Source organism: Podarcis liolepis (assembly GCF_965112155.1).
Source record: "Podarcis liolepis genome assembly, chromosome: 4".
Lineage (NCBI taxonomy): Eukaryota > Metazoa > Chordata > Lepidosauria > Squamata > Lacertidae > Podarcis > Podarcis liolepis.
The window spans coordinates 43958841-43979724 of record NC_139558.1 but is presented as its reverse complement, the minus strand read 5'-3'; the positions used below and the strand labels follow the sequence as shown (position 1 = coordinate 43979724).

The window sequence follows — 20884 nt, the reverse complement described above, 5'->3', positions numbered from 1 at the left end:
TGCACACACACCAGAATTGGACCAATATGCCAATGGCTAAAGAGGGAGCTGCAAGATCATTAATCTGGAGTCAACCCATTTTATGCTTGGCAAGCTGTAGCTTCAGTTGACAGAGCCCAAGCACCTGTGTTGCCTAATGTCTTTAGTATCTTTCACTTTTTATAATTTAGGCTGCTTACACACATACATTTAAAGCACATGACTTTCTCCAAATTATCCTGGTAACCATAGTTTAACACACACAGACCCCATCATATACCGAGCTGCAGGAAAGCTGTCTGCAGACAAGTACCAGCTCCTTTGGCCAGAAAGAGGAGATGAGTGCCGCACCCCAAAGTCTAATTCGACTAGATGTAACCACCCAGGGGTCCTTTACCTTTGACAGAGCTGCAGTTCCCAGCACCCTTAAACTATAGTTTCCAGGATTTGGGGGGGGGGGGAGAGTCATGTGCTTCACATGTGCTTTTAATGCATAGTGTATATGGTAAAAAGCTGGGGGTGCTAATGGTGTTATATAAAGATGTGCTTCGGCTGCATACACACCATACATTTAAAGGAATTATTTTCCCAGTTCCTTTCATTTCTGTTGGCACTGGAGAGATGTTTCTTAAAACACATGGAGAGTCCAAACTTGTTTATTGGATTACAGCTACAGACAAGGAACACCAAGTATGGTCATGTCCAACAAATCTTTACATTTTATCCTGAAGCTGCTATCTCTTCTAAATCAAAGCGCACGTAGTGTTCTTTTCAGCCAGGAAGTTTCCAGAAGGATGGGAATATTTTACTTAGCTGTCAACTCATTTTGCAAGGCTACCGACAACAATCCATCACAAGTAGGTCTTCTCACCCCACACAATTTTCAGTGAAGTAACGGGCTGCAGAGGCTAAATTGCAGCATTATTATTATTATTATTATTTAAACAAAGTTGCATAGTGAGTGATAAATAAAAAGGTAAAGGTACCCCTGACCATTAGGTCCAGTCGTGGACAACTCTGGGGTTGCACGCTCATCTCGCTTTACTGGCCGAGGGAGCCGGCGTTTGTCCACAGACAGTTTTTCTGGGTCGTGTGGCCAGCATGACTAAGCCGCTTCTGGCGAACCAGAGCAGCACACGGAAATGCCGTTTACCTTCCCGCTGAGGTAGTACCTATTTATCTACTTGCACTTGATGTGCTTTTGAACTGCTAGGTGGGCAGGAGCTGGGACCAAACAACAGGAGCTCACCCTGTCACCAGGATTCGAATCGGCACGCCCTAGGCTCTGTGGTTTAGACACCAAAGAATAAGAGAAGAGTGGGTGAGCTGGGAAATCTAGCTATTAGCCAACATGGCTGCAGGAATTATTGGGAATCTGATACAAGACAGCAACTACACTACCTAATTAGAGGAGTGTACTTGTCATCACCATGTTCTGTATGTGTATTTATAAATAAAGCAAATTTCACCAAGGTCCCTTAAGTCTCCAGACACTTTTTCACTGAAATGGAGACTTGTTATGGAATTGCCCCTGGAATACCTCACTGCATGGTAAAGTGAGGAATATGTTTTATTTCACATAAAAGATACCAACAACCACATGATAGAAGGGAGAATATATAGAATCAAAATAATCTAAGAAGCATGTAAAAGGTAGCATGGAGCCAATGTGTCTACCTACCCTTTTTCAAAGCCGAACTATCAAGCAATGTCTCACAGAAACACTCTTAGGCTTCTGGAACCAGTGAATTTCCCAGAGCCAAAGCTCAAGGTGGATGTGAGCTTGACTTTTATACATTGATTCCTAATGTATTAGCCTAGTCTACCTCACTATTTCCTCTTCAAGTGCAAATACAGTTTTCCGAAGAGAAAGACAACCAGATATTTAATTTATAAACGTTGCAAAATGCCGTAGAGCAATTTACAGGGGGAAAACTTTTATCACTGCTATATAAATCTCTGATCACGTTTCTCAAATTCTTTCATTAAAAAGTCAATGTAACAAATTAAATGCTAGTGATAAAAGCTATCATCCACTTATGAAAAGTAGATTCATTATCACATGCTTCCGATCACTAAAATGCTGATGGGCTGGAACACCAACAAGAGAATTTAGTTGAAGAACCTATATTGCGTCCTAAGGGGCTTTTTCTCAAATCCCACAGTATGGAAGAAGACAAAGGAGAGGATACCCTTTTAATAATATTCCAGGACTGTAAGAATGTTTGCTGTCCACAAATTTACAAGTCAAGGAGTTTCAGTTTTTGCAGACATTCCAGAAATCGGAGCACTGCAATTTACGATTAAGTAAGTCAAGTGTCAACAAAATCCTATTTATGCAAATCGGCAACAAATGTGATCTGATACTTATTTTAAGATGTAAAGCTATTCATCATTACGGAGGTGATTTATGCTGAGTTGACTTTTCTGATTTGGCTGTCTGAAGGGCCTCAGGTGTGCATAATGTTATTCAGAATAGAACCAATAAGGGGAGTTTTTTTAATATTCATACTGTACCACAGATATGAATAAAGAGCTGCAAAAAATATTTCTTGCATAAGGATGATCATTAGCTTAATCAGGCTCTTTGTAAGTCAAGCGAATGCTAATCACAGTACAATCTTTGCCCAAGTAGTTAATACATAGAAATAGTAGCTAGGATTCAAAAGGGACCACTTGTAATAGGAGAGGTCGCAGGACAAGGCACACTTCATAGTTTACTTACCTTGTTCTGGCTTCCGTGCTGCCCATGACTACCTGAACCAAGAACAGGCTAGCAAAGAAGCAAACAAGAAACCAATTTCATGTGCATTGCTTTCCATGTTATCTAGCTTAAATGTCTAACTATGGTCCATTTGAATACTACTCCTATAAGAAATTGGTAATGAATGCAGCTGAACTATGTTTAAAGTTTGAAAGATTCTTCAGTAGCAGAAATCATCGGCATATATTATAAAATGTTATTAATTCTAGATAAACTGGTGCTAAGGAATTCAAGCCTCAAGTAAGCCATTTTGATAAAAGTCCACAACATGATATTAGGCAGCTTTGTTTGCATCTGTGCTTATAACTAACAGTAATTTCACAAGCACAATCCTATAGATGCTGTCTTTTGACAGTCATGCAGCCACATTTCTCATAGTACGCAGAGTGGCAGCAAATGCACCAGCTTGGGGGAAATTAAAAAATTTGTTTGTTTCTCCAGTTACCATGCATTGCTGTTATGGGTGCTAGGAAAATGGGATATCCCAAGAAACAGAAGTGCTACCTGGAGGAAAGCTGTGAAGATTCACAGCAATAAAAAGTTATCTACCGTTGAGGTGTTGCATTTTAATGGCTTTGATTCCATAGGACCAGCATAGCTAGAAACTTCCTATGGTTTTTATTTATTACTTAGGGCACGGCACCATGGCAATCAATAAACTATGAAAATAAGCATAGTCTGTTCTTTAAAAGGTAACCAATCAGCTAGACTATTTGTAATGGTTTTTCTAAAAAAAATTCAAACTATACATCAATTTCATATGCATTGCAGCTCCTCACCTCAATAAAAACAGCAAACTCCAGGAAGACAAAATGCATCTCTATTCAAATCGAATTATCAAAACAAAAATAATTTAGACACGAAAAACAATCCACTAAACACTCATAGCAATTAAGCTTCCTGAGGTTGAATTATAATTATTTCTTAACAGAATTGCTTAATAAACATTCCATCAGAATATATTACTCTCTGTGAAGTTAAATCTTATTCTGATTTACAGTATCTGGCAAAAGTCTAACTATGTCTAATTAAGGTTGATTAACCTCTTGGAAAATGAATTGCGCAGGAAAAGCTTTTTCTAGTTTAGTTTTGCCTCCACAGTCATTGGAACATCCTTGGATATTTAAAAAAACCAACAATTTACAGTGTAATCCAAGCCATGTCTGCTCAGAAGCATGGCTTATTGAGTTCAACAGGGTTTATTCCCATATAAGTAGGTATAGGATTGCAGCCTTAAATTCTCCAGGCGTTACATAAATTAAAAACAAACCTAAAAAGATAGATTTATGGCACATATACCGGTAGTTTTTCACTGCAGGTTTTCTACTACTAGAGAAGTGCACTTTTTATGGATTTACTCAGAAGAAAGCCCTATTGAATTAAATGGGGCTCATCCCAGGTAAACGGGCTTGGATTGCAGCCTTAGACACACAAGGAAACATTTTCTTTAGATCACAGCTTTGACACTGCTAAGGTGGTGATAATGGCCAATAAACTAACACAAAGACCAAGTTAGAAACTGTGAGTTATCCAGCCAAGGGACGTGTGTGTATGTGTCTACCCACCCATGAACTAGTATTGGTCTAAACTATTCTAACCAGGGCTGGCTCAAGACATTTGCTGCCTGAGGGAAAGGACATGATGGCACCATTGCCCAAGGCACTTACAGAAGTCATTTGGATTGGCAGTTGAATCTTACTCCAATACTGGTGAAAGGAAATATTTCACCGCACTTGAGGACAGCCAGTTAGTATAGGGGATATAGGGCAGGCCACATGGCACTCACAGCTCTGTGCCCTCCCAGTCTCTCAGCACTTGCTGCCTGAGGCAGCTGCCTCACTCTGCCTCATCAGAGGGCCGGCCCCAGTGTTGCACAGGAATTGTATTCATTTTTTAAAAAACAGAAATGCTATGGGCTCCAGTGCCAGAAAGAAAGGAGCACACAACTATCAAATTTCAACAGGAAAAGGGAAACTGTGGGGGCTGCCAGAAGGAGTGTAGCATTATAGCATGGACCCCAGAAGTTAAGTTTACATGAGCTTACTGAATGGATTAGATGGTGCTTGGCCCCAGGAGCAATAATAATAAAGAATCCTACAAAACAGAAAGCCTCAGAATGATGTAGGCCTTTTCAAGATGGGACGAAGAAGTACAGCATCTGTCTCCAGTAATGTCACACACACTTGTGACTCTAGGACTGTCATAGTAAACAACACTGCTTCAGAAGGACACAGGCAGGGCACACGAGAACAGAAGGAAATAATCTTTTTATCCAGCAACAAAATGCTACAAGTATGGTATGATAATTATTTGGAAAGGTAAGCTTTCCACAGCCACAGTGCCAATCCAAAACAGTGAATTCTCCATTAACTGTTGTCAGATTATTTTATCCAGTCACAGTTGCTGAGTCATACCTTCTGTACAGAAATATTAGCAAGCACTTTATGCTGTCTGCTGCCTAGAGGTTGACATCCCTTGTGAGGTAGTGATTCAAAGGACGCCAAACTGTCGGCTACTCTTACAGTCAGCCAGATGTCTTGGTTTGGTGTATGGTTCAACCCATGTAATTAGGAGAGCTCTCAGACAATCTCATAATCCTTTTTTAAAGAAAATCTGAGGCAATTAGCTGAGAAAGTGTTCTTTGAAGAGTGCAGGTATACCTAGCCAGGTTGCAACTCTCTCATTTAAGGATATTGTTTTCGCTCACCTGTGGTCGACTGTATGTTGGCTTCTTGTCTGATCTGCCCGCTTCTTCTTCCTGTTTGTGGAACAAAGGAAATTTCTTTGGGAGTTGTCCAGATGGCAGCTCCTTTGCTGTCCGTTAACAAAATGGCTGACAGGAACTGAGGGAGCAGAACACCTAAATCTGCAGCTTCTTTTTGGCATGTATTGAGATAGGGGGCTTTCAAATGTTTTCACAAAAAACTACTGTCTTTTAAATATGTGCAAGATTCCAGTGTTTACAGGTCTGAGGGGAGGAAACAACTTAGCAGTACTCTGTCTTTGCCTTACCATCAGAGCACCTTTCATAACAAAGTTCGTTCACATTGTAACAAACTTACTTCAGGACTGCTTCCAACAACCAAGGTGTTTAAAATACTTACAAATTTCATCAGTTATAAAGGATGAAGACATTTATAAAATGTAGCTTTTCAAAGGGTGGCAAGGGACTAAACCCCACTTGTGTTTGAATGAAGCCAGAATTTATACACACATGTACCTTTCATAATGTAAGAAGAATCTGCTCTCATTGTGGTCAATCAGACTATGGGAAAGGTTTCAAGTATTTTGTATTTCAGTATTGGTATTTGACTATATGTCTCATTTTATTTAACCAAAATCCCGAGGATCTTGACAGAAAACTCAGATATATAGGGCAAATTAATGGTATACAATATGCATAATTTTATATATAGCCAATTTAGTTGTCAATAAGTGTGAGCCATCTCGATCTTAAAATGTTTACTGGGAAGTCCAGTTTTCAGTTGGTTAGCTTCAAAGCAAATTTGCTTCCTGTTGCAGCCAAAAAAAGCTATACATAAAACTGACAAAGAATCTCATTTTATTTTTTTATTGCACAGTGAAAAACAAGGAAGCAACATTTACAATTAAATGATGCATACTGCAGATCTGGAATTCTAACATTAGCTACAGGAAGCATTTAAGAAATCCATCTGCTTAGAACACCTCAAAAAGTGACTTTTTGAGAATTCCCTTCTTTTATACTGTAACCCAATCAAGTTCAAATGAACTTCCCTTACATAGAGTCAGAGCATTGGTCCGTTTCAGTTCAGTTTTCTGGCAGTAAATTTCTTAAGGAGAGGTCATTCACATCACTTTTTCCTATGACCTTTGTAGCTGGCGATTCCAGTGACTGAACCCAGGAAGTTCAGCATGCAGTGCATACATGTTGAGCCATGCTCCTTTCTCTTCCTGTTCAACCATTGCTACGAACTTTTCAAGCCATTCTACCTGAATAAATATGCAGCAAATTGTTTTTCTTCTCCAAGTCTGGTTCTAATAAAACTAAAATACCATATAAATGGCTTTTGTAAGCAATCATCCTCAACTGACTTCACTACAAGGTAATTGCATTAAAACAAACTTATATTTATTTCAGCAGGCCTACTCCAGAGTTAAAGTGGTTTATAAAGCAGATGTAAACTATGGGTTCTATGGGATAACCTACAAATTGCGCACTTGGGAGACCAGTTTCAGCTGGGAAGGCAATGATGGAAGGAACTTTGTGATACTTCTAAATCCTAGGCTCTCAGACTATTGTGGGGAGGGCAATGTCCCCAGAGGGGGAGGGTTCCAAGACAGGTAACCCCTCCTCCCATACTTGCCAAGGTTTGGCACTGCTATTGCTGCTGCCCATAAGGAAGAAACGTGGTAACTCTTGATAAACAGACCATAGATGGACATGATAATCCTGCAGCATCCTGTTTCTTTGGCAGCTGAAGCTTAGTGTTCCAACCACTGCCAGCTCCATTCCCTATAAAACCTTTCCTATATGGAAAATATTTTCTGTCTCAGACATACTTCCAGATGCTGTGTCTTTGCTCCCAGCACCCAGTGAGCAGCAGATAACTTTCTCCAATTCTGTTTGGATAGAAAATGCTAGAGTTCAAGGAGATGAGCTATACGGCGCACCCACATCCACCATAAAACTTCCCATAAAAACACATGTAAGGAGGGAAGAGAAGAACAGTAAGAGATTATGATTTATGTGCTGCTTTTTGAGGACTGGGTGAGTTGAACACCCCCAGAGGACCCCAGATTTGGATGGGGTGCAGCTTCACTGACACATTGCCTTAGCCAAATATAGGGAAAATGAAATTCAAGAGGAACTGCTTCCAACATGTCTGTATAGTTTTAGAACAGGACTGAAAAGGTCCTGCTATATTCCACTTCTAATGCCAGTAATAAATTAGTAGCCCAATACAGCCTTGCATTTAGAAGCAGGCTGCATACACACAATTTGCTAGATCGTCTTAGCATGTTCACACAAGAGTGGACTAGTGTTGGGTTATAGTGCAGAAGGTATAAAAAAATTAGGGCACGAGTTTGGGGATATTAACCAAAGTAACCTCTACTACCAACTTTCTGCATAATCTGTGACAATGTATCATCAGTCCAGCACCTTTCAGGGCCTTGTATCCAAATGATTTAAAATAAATTAACAGCAAAAGGCAAGCAGTAAAAAAAAGGTATCAAAATTTGAGTATTACTAAAAAATGCTTACTGTATTCTACAAAGAGGCTGGATGGGAGAACCAGTTTTATTGCTTACCTCACTGGTATATTTTGAAGTTTAAGGCAGCCTTATTTATTTGTTAGCAATAAAATGGGCACAATATTTATCTCTCATTTTTTAAAAAGTTATTTTGTAGTTTGTAAGCCATTTGCAACTACTATATATGTTTCAGTGAGTGTCTTTTACACAGCTGTGGCAAAGCTCAATTTTGACGTGGCTGCTGGATTAATCTAAATCCTTCAATTAACTGTTCAGGAGAAAAACATACTTGTGTGTTTAAATCTCTTCGAGACAATAGCTCCCTTTTATTCCTCCCCAGAAACCGCTCCGTAAGGTTTCTTTACAGTCAATATATTCCAATATACTTCACAGTGTAGTGAAGTCAGAGAAGAGCAGAAGGTGCCTACTTAAAACTGCTAAAGCCATCAGTATTTCTGTGGCTTTCTAAGGGAATATATATGATATAGAGTTAAGGGATACATTTCCTGCTTTAAAAGCTTTCAGTGTTAGTGATCCTCTCAGTTTATTTCACTCTAAAGTGACTTTCAAATCATAATTAGAAAAAAGAAAAAGTTATCAGCAGACTCCATTCTTCAATCCCTTTGAATTCAATGTGGGTTGATTCATTTGTAATAGTTACTCCCCCCCTTATTTCTCCCCAAGCATACTTACTTGTAACATTCATGGAATTTGCCCCTCTCTTCTAATCAATGTGCTAGCTTATTATGCAAACTCAATGTGATTTACAGACCTACTTTATTAGCTGCTGCATCAGCACACAAGAGCATAGAATTAGACACTAATGTTCACTGCTGGGGGCAGCACAGAGTGTCTACAACTGAGCAGTGATAGAGAATCAAGTCTCCTTAGCCATCAAAGGCCCCAGGCATCATCTCTGATGCACCATTTTGCAAATAAGTATGTAACATTGGGAGGAAGAAGCTGGTCCCATTATCTGGGATCTAATAGGTCTTTTTGATCCAGTAATCAAGAAACAGATAATGCACCACTGGATTAGTCACAGGTTTGGTAAGAATGGTCTAGCCAGGACTTTCAAATAGGCTTGTCTCACTTACCAAGGGTAAGACACAGTGGTAATAAGGACAGTACAAGTACTGCTTGAGTTACTGTAACTACATAGCCACATTTTACTGAAATCAAGTATGCAAAGCATTGTGAACACTCAAAATGTGCTTAATTATTATTACTGTTGTTGCTTGGTGTTTTGGAATTTTTTTGCAATAATTGATTCTAATCTAATTGTACTCATTACTGAATTGATTCCCCCCCCCTGAATATACCTTCTAATGACTACTCCATTCCTATCATGCCCAAGTTAAAAGCTAAGAAATAATAAACATCTTATTGATGGCAAATCCTATCCACCTCATTGTTAGATTAAGGTACCATGATATGACTTCCAAATAAGAGTGGCAGTCTTTACACACTAATAAACTAGGAGATCTATATGCTGGTCATATTTGTATGCAGTTATTATATTTTGTAATTTTATCAGTTTGACAATCATACTAAAGGTGATTTCCCTTTAATTGAATTTTGAGTCACTGAAAATGTACATAGATCTCATGTATGAGGGTATTTTTCAGAGTTTAAAGATTGAACATATTGCTCAGAAAGACATATAAGTGCAAACACTGCAAACAGTCATAAACATGGTTAAAATTCATGCATATAATAGCCACTCATACAAAGGTATGCAAACCCAGTAAGTTTAAGAGTAATGCTTTTCAGATGTCTCAGTTCGAATTGGGGTACTCAGATTTAATTGCCAATTAAGCATTCTACTGTGTTTGAATAAAGAATAGTATAGAAGCTTTTACCAGCTACTTGAAAATTTAAGTCAACATAACTTTCTCTTTGTCTTCCTTACAGACCAAACTGCATTTAATTAGAAATTCTGTTTCATATTCTGTCAAAACAATTCACATACAAATACAATACACAGACACCGAGGAATGTATTTTGGTGTTCTGATACCCTCACTCCTCACTCTAGCTTTGCTCCTGTGAAAAGGTGTTGCCAGAACCCATGCTTCTACTCTCTTTAGAGCCTTAGTATCAGATGCAGTAGTTGGGACAATGACTCGTTCAAGCAGGTCTTCAGCTTTCAGCATAATGTCCTTTCTTGGAAGAAACATTTTTTTAAAAAGACAGTTATTTCAGTGTTTCAAATGTTTAGTCTACTAAGGTTTCACGTCATTTTTGAAATCCTTTTACAAATTATTTTAGTTTTACTATTAAATGGGTTTGAAACGACCAATATCTTAAAGCCAACCTCCTTTTAGTATCTAGCTGGACCCCCCAATTGTTTACTGGTTGATTCTTGATGTGCTTCCCTACAACAAAGTATATTTGTTGTGCTGAATCTCACATTCCAAATTAATTCTCTCTTCCTGGTCAGTAGGAATTGTTTCAGGTACCCAAAACTGATGAGCATGCTACTGTTCTTTATGGTATTTAAAAAAGAAAGCACCTCAGGATATCTATTGCAAAGTTTCAGTGCTTTACATGAAAGTTTGGTAAACACTAAAGAAATGAACTTTTAGAATTGTGGAAAGAATCACTTTAAAGTAGAATAACTTTTGAAAGAACTAAGCATGTATACTGGTTTTGGTGACAAGACCAGAAGAGCTCCCATAGTTGTTTTCTAAATGTAGGATTACACAGTACCATATAAAAATGCAGCAATGTGAGTTTAAGCACACATTCAACTACAGTAGAATATGCGTGTTACATTATATTGCTGTGTAAGACACTACTGTCAAATAGGGAGTCAAAACAATTTTGCCAATTCTTACAAAGGACTAGAAACCGACCTTTAAAAAATAGTACCCTTTTAACTATACAATTGTATAATCTAACTGCAATCACAGTGCAATCCATTTTGTCACTTGTGACTCAACTAACCAAGCATGTTTTGGCAAAGTATTTATAATAATTCACACCAAAAATGCATGATGTCAGTCTTTGAAAATCTCCTCTGTTCTTGCTATTTCAGTCCCATAACAGGTCTTTCTAGGGAAATATTGACTACTGTGGATTAGAGGATTTTGGGATTTGGAACAAAGCAGAGACTCATTTCTGAACGTAAGTGTTGTCATCCAGGTAGAAAACACTGGTGAGTTATCGATTCGCTTTATATTTGGAAGCATCCCTGGGTTCACTGCTAGGGTTGCTCCAGTCATCAGCTTCTGGGGTGGTCTTGTAATGTCGCCAGGCTGACTTATTGAAAACTGGAAGTCTTTCAAATGATTCACTGGAAAGAGCCTAAAGAAAGGGTAAAAAGTAACACGATCAAGTTTCAGGAACAGACTTACAAGGAGGACAAACCTGGAGTTTACATCCAGGATATAATATCCCAATATTTGTTAATTGGCAATGCTGTTTCATTTAGAAACATTTTGCTACCTGCCTTGGAGTTACTATAAAGAAGAGTTTAATTAAACAAAGGATGAATGAACTTTGCTATGAAAAGGATATTGCATATCTAGTTTCAAGGGTCAAGAATTGTGAAGAAATGTTTAGGTTTTTGACATCAAAGGCAACATACAGCTTTACCTACTGTTGAATAATGCAATGCCAATTATGTTAAGCTAAAGCCCTCTTTATGACTTCTAATACACATACTCAAAGAATGAAGCACAGCAGCTGAGTTCCTAGTTAGCCAGGGGCAGACTTTGGTAACATGGCACCCTGAGGGAAGACTAATTTTGCCCCAACACCAAATATTTCTTATTTTCACAATAATTCCTTTTGGACAGTTGTTACTGATGACTGAATATTGCTTTCTGAACTGCGACTTGCAACACACTGTCCCAAGACTCGCCTATCAAAGCACCATCTACAATCAGCTGGTGGCAGAATCACAAACTACTTCCTCACAAGAGCTTGCTGATCACCACTCTCCTCTCCTCTCCTTCCCTTAACTTTTCATAAAGTTAGTGCACTTGAGAGCAGGTACAGAACAGAAGGCGGGGAGGGGGGCTCTCAACTTTCTGTTCTGTGCATGCTCTCAAGTCCACTATGACATAGTTGATGCAACTCAATTGCCCTCCTGACTGGGACCTAACTTTGAGTAGGTACCCATACATAGGGTTGGCTTTATTGATGATGAAGATGATGATGATTAGTGCCCCCTTGGCTCGGCACCCTGTATGGGAGAACCATCCACACCGTCCTAAATCCGGCACTGTGTTAGCCATGAAGCTTTTAGGGTCAGCAGAAGAAAATACAGCTTTGCCAATAACACTCCCTTTAAAGGAGTCATTGTATTTACCTTCAAATAAATTACAGCATCAGTACCCACACCTTCCATTGAGTAAAGTTTGAGATCTCCTTGAAAGTATCTAGCATAAAGACGAGAGATTGGTAGACCATAACCATAGCCAGCCTAAAGAAAAAAATAGATAATGTAAGATTTAAAAATGAAACAATTATACTTACAGAATGTCTTTGCTAAAATGCTTCTCTCTGGTCTCTAATAACTGAGAATGACACCCCGCTCTGAATGCTGTCAACAAAGTAGCACAAGGAACAAAAGATTTGCCTCCTGTTCTACAGAATAGCATTTAAAGGGCAGCTTTCTTTGTCATTCAATTATGTTTCACTGGAAGGTGAAGACTTTTCTTCGATTTCTGAACACATTTCCAGGTTGTTATACTTTTAATGTGTATTGGCTTTAAATATGATTATTTTACTGCATGTTTGATTTCTCATTTTCCTTAGATTCAGGGACGCCGACTTATAAAAAATATTGGGGGGGCCCATACCGGGGTCCTGCCGCTGGTTCGCTCGGGTAGCCGGGAGAACGCAGTTCGAGGTGGCGGTGTTGGGGAGAGACCCTCGCTCAGGGCGCCACTAGACTTGGCGGCCAGCGGCCTATCTGGGGGGTTTTGGAGTGTATTTCGGCGGAGCGATTGGGGAGGAGGGGGCTTGTTGCCGGATTCTTCAGCTGAGCCGGAGATCCGCTGCTGGGGGTCCCTGGGCCGAGTTGTGAGCACGGCCTGCTGAAGGGAGATCCAGCCGATTGCGCGACGGGGACGGCCGGGGCTCTCTGGCTAGGGCGCGCGGCTGGCTGGCTGGCGAGGGAGCAGGTGGGGAGGAGGCGGGGGTCCTCACTCTCTTAGGAAACGCACCCGCGCGCCCGATTGCCACGAAGTCCGAAGGGTGCGTGTGTGGAATTAAAAAGCAAAAACGAGATACGGGCAGGGCAGGCAAAGAGTTTTCTGCAAGAGGATGGAGGGCAGGTTCAAGAGAAAATCACTCAGGATGAGACAGTCAAATCAGCCATGATAAAATGGGCTCAGGATATTGGGTATAACATCATGTTTGAGGACTGGGAAAGGTTATGGACCACCGGAATGAAATTCACGACATGTAATGCCTTGAAGGAAAATATTATGAAAATGATTTATAGGTGGTACATGACCCCAGTCAAGCTTGCAAAAATATATCACCTGTCTGATAATAAATGTTGGAAATGTAAGGAGGCTGAAGGGACATTCTTTCACCTCTGGTGGACTTGTCCAAAAGTGAAGGCCTTCTGGGAAATGATCTATAATGAGTTAAAAAAGGTATTTAAGTATACCTTTCCCAAGAAACCAGAGGCCTTCCTCTTGGGCATTGTTGGCCAGAAAGTGTTAAAGAAGGATAGAACTTTCTTTATGTATGCAACTACAGCAGCAAGAATACTTATCGCAAAATATTGGAAGACACAAGATTTGCCCACACTGGAAGAGTGGCAGACGCAATTGATGGACTACATGGAACTGGCTGAAATGACTGGCAGAATCCGAGATTTGGGAGAAGAAACAACGGAAGAGGACTGGAAAAAATTTAAGGACTATTTACAAAAACAATATAAGTTGTATGAATGTTAAAAATTTACACGATTCGGAAACTATAGCTTCAGCAATTAGATTTGGGAAACAGGAAATTATATTTTAAGTAAGAAAAGGTCAAAATCTAAGGTAATACTATGTTTAATTTAAGATATAAGTAACTGATGAAAAGTATGTTAAATTTAGAGGTATAGTATTTGAAAAGTACAAAATTAGGTACGAAACATGGTAATAATTTGCTGATATCTTTATTATAAAGAATGCAGGGTAAGGGAGATGCGAGGAAGTCCAGTTAGTTATATAAAAAATGTGTTGAATGGTTGGTTTTCTTTTCTTCTTTTTCTTTTTTTCTTTTTCTTGTTCTTTTACTTTTTTCTTCAGTGTATGTTTCTAACTTTGTATTTGAAAACTTAATAAAATATTTATAAAAAAAGAAGAAGAGAAAATCCTTTCGCTTTTCTGGGGCTCAGGGAAGTCTCAGAGCCGGAGGTTGGGGAAGGGACCCCCTTTGCTCTGCCCTCTTCTCCCGTCTTAGATTTGCATGGGGGTCCCCGCCCGAGCTTGCCTGGCCACCGGGCCACACAAGGGCCGCGCTCTACGCGGCACACCTTGCTAGCCGCGCAGCTGTCCTCCGCGGCTGCGGAGCGGCCCTGCGCCGGTGCCCAGCCCCTCTGGGCGCCCGCTGCGCTGCCAATGACAAGCGGGCGACGTCGCGGGCGGGGAAGGCGTCGCTTTCTTTCCCGATCCTGCATCCTCCCAGTCTTCCAGCCCTTTTTTGGGTTGGAAGCTCGTCTCGTTCGCCCTTCTCCTTTCTTCACCCTGCACGCAATTTTCCTCCCTCGTCTCCCTCCCCATTTCTCCTTCCTTCCTTCCTGACTGACTGACTGGCTTGGGCTTGGGCTTGGGCTTGGGCTCGGGCTCGGGCAGCCACAGCGTCGGCGGTGTTGGCGATCGGCGGCGCGGGGGGATGGCCCTCCCGGGGGAGCCGGCGCTGCTCAATGGGGTTGCCAAGGAGACAGGCCGGTCGCCCCCCTCCCCCGGCCCGGCGCCCCCCGCCGCGCCGCTGCCCGTTATCGAGCTGGTGCGCGCCGGGCGCCCTATAAAAGCCGCGGACGCGCCCACCGCCGCCTGAGATTATTGGGGGGGGCTGAGCCCCCCCCAAACGAATTTTTGAGGGGGCTCGGGCCTCCTCAAGCCCCATGGAGTCGGCGCCTATGCTTAGATTCTATTCTACAGAAAGTGAACCAAAAATATAGTAAATAAATATATATTATAATGCCATTTTTTTCCCTTTCAAAGTTTAGATTGCTTGAACATCAGTAAGCTTTCAGGTCAAAGAATTTTTCTTTGAATTTGAGAAACAGTGAAAAATCACAACAGTACAAAGCCATTTTGACAACATGCACTAATGAACAGCAAATCTGATTGCAGAGACTTTAGGAGGATGTGGATTTTGTCTTGCTCCCAAGGATGCAGTTACATTAGCGGAACTGACAGTGATCTATAAGCCACCCAGGCAAGTTGATAGTCTTTCATGAATCTCTACAGTGGCAGTTAGTGCTGCAATATCCCAGTCACTGCTCAGTGGTACTGAGATTCTGATGGTAGTTTATTACTTGAGATTGTTATTCACAGCAGTCTCTACACATAGGAGATGCGAAAAAAGCAAGAGTTGGAACCGCATTCTTTGGTCAGTCTACTCTACTAGATCAATTATTGTTGATAGCATGAAGCAATGAAAGAAAGAAGAAAGTTGTAGAGAAAATAAGACTTGCAATTTTGTCAACAGAAAAAGTATTTCTAGATATATAACATCCTAACTGTGCTCCAAGTATGTTTGATAGAACACAATGCCTTTCAAATCAACAAAAAATAGCTACCATATAGACTACTTGCAAAGGAACTGAAGCAATTATTTTCAAAGGATTCTTTTCTCATAGTATGGTCCACAAGGCAACTGGGACATGGCCACCTCATGACCTAAAAGTGTGCAGTATATCACAGAGATTCTCCCTCACACCCTCAGCTCATTCATTAGAGCCATCTTCCAACTCTATGCTTGAAGTCAGAGCTGATGAATAAAACTTTTTTGATATGACCCCAAATCCATGCCATGTAATTGCACACAAAACTGACAGGAATCAATCCTTTAATATGGCTCTGTCTTCATTCCAGTACCTAAGAGTGAAACCCTATCAATTTAGGTTTCCAACATAATACTACAATTGTTTAAATATTGTAATTTTAAAAGTTTCATTTTATTTACCTTTATTACATTGTATTAGTATTCAGCTAAATTTAAAAATTGAAATTAATGAACATGATTAAGTTAGGTCTACTCTGACTAAAACCTAGCTGAATACCACCTACTACCACCCTTCTGTTCTCTAAGGAGTTCAGGTGCCATGTAAGATTCTCTCTCCCTCTGCCCCCACCCATTTTATTCTTGAAACAATTCTGAGAGATTTGCTTCACTACAAAAGAGTGACTGACCCAAAGTCATTGTAAAGCTTCATGGGATTTTGTTATTCTAAAAAAGTTAGGTTGCCTTTAAGGCTAGGACTTTATCAAATATCTAACACAATAAAAGAAAGATATGAACACAACAACAAGTAATTAATAAAAGTCATTCAATCAATAAATATTAAAATACAATACAAAAATACAGCAAAAAGGCATTCCTAATCCATGAGAACTTTACTTTATTAAACCAAATATTGAAACAAAATCCTGAGGAGTCTTTCCAACCTTGTGATATGGTAAAACAAGCAGCTAAATAAATAATCCTGAAGCATTCTGGAAAGATTTGACTCTCTTAGCTTTTCTTTTTTACCAAGCCCATCATGTCTGAGAATATTTCTCTTCCAACCAGGCCACAAGAAGTAAACCATAGGACAAGCTTTGATTACAGTTCATGGTTTGTCTGGGCAGTGTCAGGACAACATGCTATAACTTATGTCAGTGCAGAACAGTAGCAGAACAACAGGAGTAAAGTGGCTGTGATTTTCCTTCTGGGAGCCTGCACATTTCTTCATTTGTGCTAAGCTGTTCCACCCTGATTATGTTTCATATCAGAATTTAAACTAACAAGAGGACAGCAAGTTAAATACCAACTTTTTATTGTTTTAAAATATGCAGAATCTGTAAATAACAAACTGAAGTTTGAGAGAAAGCCATCCCACTATAAATGTATTCAGCTATCATAGGAAACATCTAGTATACAGTGTATAGAATCACATAATGCATCAAAAGAAATCATAAATATTCTGCACCTCATAGATGGAGATATTTTTAGTTGACCATCATTATTATTTCATCTAGGATCTACTACACATATACTGCATCAGTTGACAATCAAACAATAACTTGTGTTGTCTCCTATGTTTTTCAGACAAAGTTTGTGTCAGGAAAAGGCAAAAATAACATAAAGCTATGAGAAATATTTTCTGGGAATCATTAGCCTACAGGATAGAACTTACCAAAGGTACAGCTCTTGATGGCTCCAAACTAGGCCTGGGGGCAGTTGAATACATATAGTTAAATAGGCGATCTATTTTTCTCAGTGGCACACCACCACCTTTATCACTTATCTACAGAAGAAAATCAAAGTTTCATTAGGACAAAATGCCCTCCAATGACACTGTTTATACTATTAATAATAGAGAAGTAGTTACTTAACACTTGCATAAATACCAAAGGAAGTATCTGTCCACAAGCAGCATTCACCATGTAAATTATGGGCTGACATCAGATGTACAGAATAGAGCCCTAGGGCTCAAAGTGAATTCAGGATCAGCTGTTCCAAATCTAAAAGGTTAGCTCCTCCTTGCTTTAAACTACACCAAAATTAAGTTTCCTTAGATTAGTAAACATTCTCCTGACTACAGAGTTGAAAGCACAGAGTAGGAATGAATGATATGGCCCATGCAAGAGGTGCCTGCTCAATTCACAGAGTAGCTAAACACTATAAGGAAATGTGAAAGTTACTCTGAACTTCTAGTCAGAAGGACTGGAGGGGAGAGGATGGATTCCTTTCCAAGAGAGAGAGAAAAAAACACCACCTCTCTGTAGCCTACTTAATAAGTCTGCAACTAGAGTCATAATAATCTTTGAAGTTCTCTCCCTCTTTGTAAACTAGGCCTCTAACAAAGTAGTTGTCAAACACACAGCTCTTATCCCATTACCACATAAAACCAGTGCTTTTTTTCCTGGGGGGACGCAGGAGTATGCATACCCTTAAACATTTTGTAAATCTAAGTTGGGCCTCATTGAGGAGCAGTATTTCAATATGAGTAGGAAAATGAGAGTACCCCTAAATATATATATTTTTAGGGGGAAAAGCAGTGCAGTTTTTACTGTATTTTTGGTTTTTATGGAAGCCGCCCAGAGTGGCTGGGGACACCCAGCCAGATGGGCGGGGTATAAATAATAAATTATTATTATTAATTATTATTATTATTATTATTAGTGCATAAAGCTGCTTTCCCCCAAGATGTTACAGCAAAAATTGCTTAGCAAATTTGTACCTTTATTGATAGATCTTCTTTACCCAAAGTGACTAAGGTTTTAACTGGTGGATAGCCTTCACTTTTACCCTCATATAACTCTACTGTGGCTCGCATTGAGTTCTGAAAAAGAAAAAGAAGTGTTAACCAGGCACAGGGCCTTCTCAGCAGTGGCACCCTCCCATCAGATGTCAGGGAAATAAAGAATTGCACAACTTTTAGAAAACATCTGAAGGGAAGTTTTTTATGTCTGACATTTTGTTGTTTTTTGTATTTTGCTGGAAGCTGCCCCGAGTGGCTGGGGAAACCTAGCCAGATGGGCAGGGTATAAACAATAGACTTATTGTTAACATTTCTGAAGCTTTTAATAAGCATTAAGCAACAATATTAGAAGATGTACAAACCTATGAGCACCACTTTTAAATTTCTTTATTTAAAAATATGACTAAATTCACATAAAATTTACACATAGGATTAATAAAAAAGTAACATTTAACAAAGAAGTTGAGAAATGGTGTTATAGTAAAGCTTCTTGTGGGCAAAGGATCGCCAGCATACAAAGCAAGCTGCCCCAACACTACACTGAATGGCAAAACCTACGCTGCATATCAGTGGACTCACAGAGCTCTGCAATGGCTTCAAAGTGTGTTCTTTTATTGGATATGTTCATTTGAGCTCAGTTGATTAATGTAAGATATAGATAGTAACAATCTGTATTAAGTGGTAGTAACGACAATGTTTGCTAGTATCAGTAACTGTTAAAACAGCCTCATCCCAGGTAACAGTGTACAATAAAGAATATGCTTCCCTATGGTTTCATATGTAGCCATAGTTGTCACATAAAAATTGACTACTTGGGAGAATAAAACACTTGCCACCAAAGAACTGTGTCAGTTTTTTATCACTAACTTTACCTATTTACACCTTCACTTTCTAAATCTTCACCTTCTATATGAAAGGAGAGGCCCTTTTTTTCAATTACAGATTTTGCCTAACACATGAACACTCTGTGGAAGAGTACAAGGAAGAATGACATGTTATTCTTCTAAATCAAGGCACACGAGGACCATAGGTAACATTTCACACAAAAATGGGCAGATGCATCAATATTTAAGACTATGCTTGGTCTCAGTATTTTTTCCAGTGCACTCAAAGAGAAGGCAAGCAAAATTAGCCTCCTTCCCATGAGACAATTCTACTTACCTTGAACAATTCAAAAAGCATGTGAAACAGATGTGAGGGTACATAGACTACTTGAATAGGCTTGCCCGGTGCTTTAGCTAGAAAACAGAAACCATTTATATAACGGAAAATTCAATTTATGATGTCTTTTAATTACCATTTTCTAGTATAAGATATTATACTTTTTATTTTTCTGATTCTTTCTTTTTTTACCTTTCTGATTCCTAGAAATATGAAACACCAAATATGTCAAGCCAGTGCAGAGTTGGTAGTCAAGACAGAGCACCTTCAAGAATTCTAGTATGAACAAACCGAGAATGCTGCCCTATGCAATAGCCTTCACTAGCACACTTAGCTCAGATTTTCCATGTTTAAAATAACTGTGGTGTCATCATATTTAGTTAATTACATTTTGTGGTTTAAGAAGATCATGTGTCTCCATGACTGTAGACTCAATTACCAGAATATAAAGCTGCAGATAACAAAATCCACAAATGCAAGAGAGCTTTACACTTGTGTTTCCTGAACTGAAGCTTCCATGTGGCATGGTGAACCATATTTTAATGGGGGGGGGGGGGAGCTTGGAAAGCAGTTTGTAATATGGTAGAGGGATTTGTCACCAAAAAGCAAAACATTCATTTGGGCATGTTCAATCCTCTAACTGTCTAAAACCTCTTTGGATCTTAAACTCTGAGATGTATTTTTAAAAATCCACCTGCTGCAGTCTTACTAGCTACTTAAAAAAAAAGTGGCCAAAAAAAAGTTAGAAAACAGAATGCAGAGTTTCTTTCCAACTTTCTCTTGCTTATGCTATACTCATAACTTTGGCACAGCTCTTAAGTCAAAATGAATGTTGTGATTAAATTTTATAAAATAAAATAAAAGATCCTTAGAACACACAAAGCCCAGATAGCTATAAGAAAGCTAAAAAGCAATGAACTTCAGTATTACCGTTGAATTCTTCAATTTCCAACTCGGGTGATACCAGATAATACTGTTCACACAACATCTTAGCTGTTGCAAAGGCATCTATGAGTGAAGAAAACAAAAACTTATAGAATTATGCAGAAATGTCAATATACTGTACCTCAAGAAGCTATAATTTTTTCTTATTTTTTAGATTTCTTATTTTGGTCCTGTGAGGACCAAACTACATATAAGTAATCAGACCCTCTGACGTAAAAACAGCCTTCTAACTTAAATGTTATTTCTCAGATCAAAATTCTCCCCCCAAAGCTACTATTGGCTCCATGAGAGGAAAAATACATGCCCCATTCACCTTAACCACACATTTTTTAAAAACACATTCATTCCACTTTATTTACCCAAGGATAAGTG

The 20884-nt window shown here is 39.3% G+C and overlaps 1 protein-coding gene across 1 annotated transcript in view; it reads right to left on the bottom strand.

Moving 5' to 3' along the window:
- Nucleotides 1–6298: 6298 nt before the first annotated feature.
- Nucleotides 6299–20884, bottom strand: part of PDK3 (pyruvate dehydrogenase kinase 3) — a 40373-nt gene continuing 25787 nt past the window's right edge. Inside the window, exons 6-11 of the mRNA XM_083502159.1 lie at nucleotides 20498–20575; nucleotides 19568–19644; nucleotides 18386–18487; nucleotides 17339–17449; nucleotides 12296–12409; nucleotides 6299–11286 (exon numbers count right to left, since the gene is read on the bottom strand). Of these exons, the coding sequence (XP_083358285.1) occupies nucleotides 11143–11286; nucleotides 12296–12409; nucleotides 17339–17449; nucleotides 18386–18487; nucleotides 19568–19644; nucleotides 20498–20575 (626 nt within the window). The 3' untranslated portion in view covers nucleotides 6299–11142. The remainder of the gene's footprint in view (nucleotides 11287–12295; nucleotides 12410–17338; nucleotides 17450–18385; nucleotides 18488–19567; nucleotides 19645–20497; nucleotides 20576–20884) is intronic.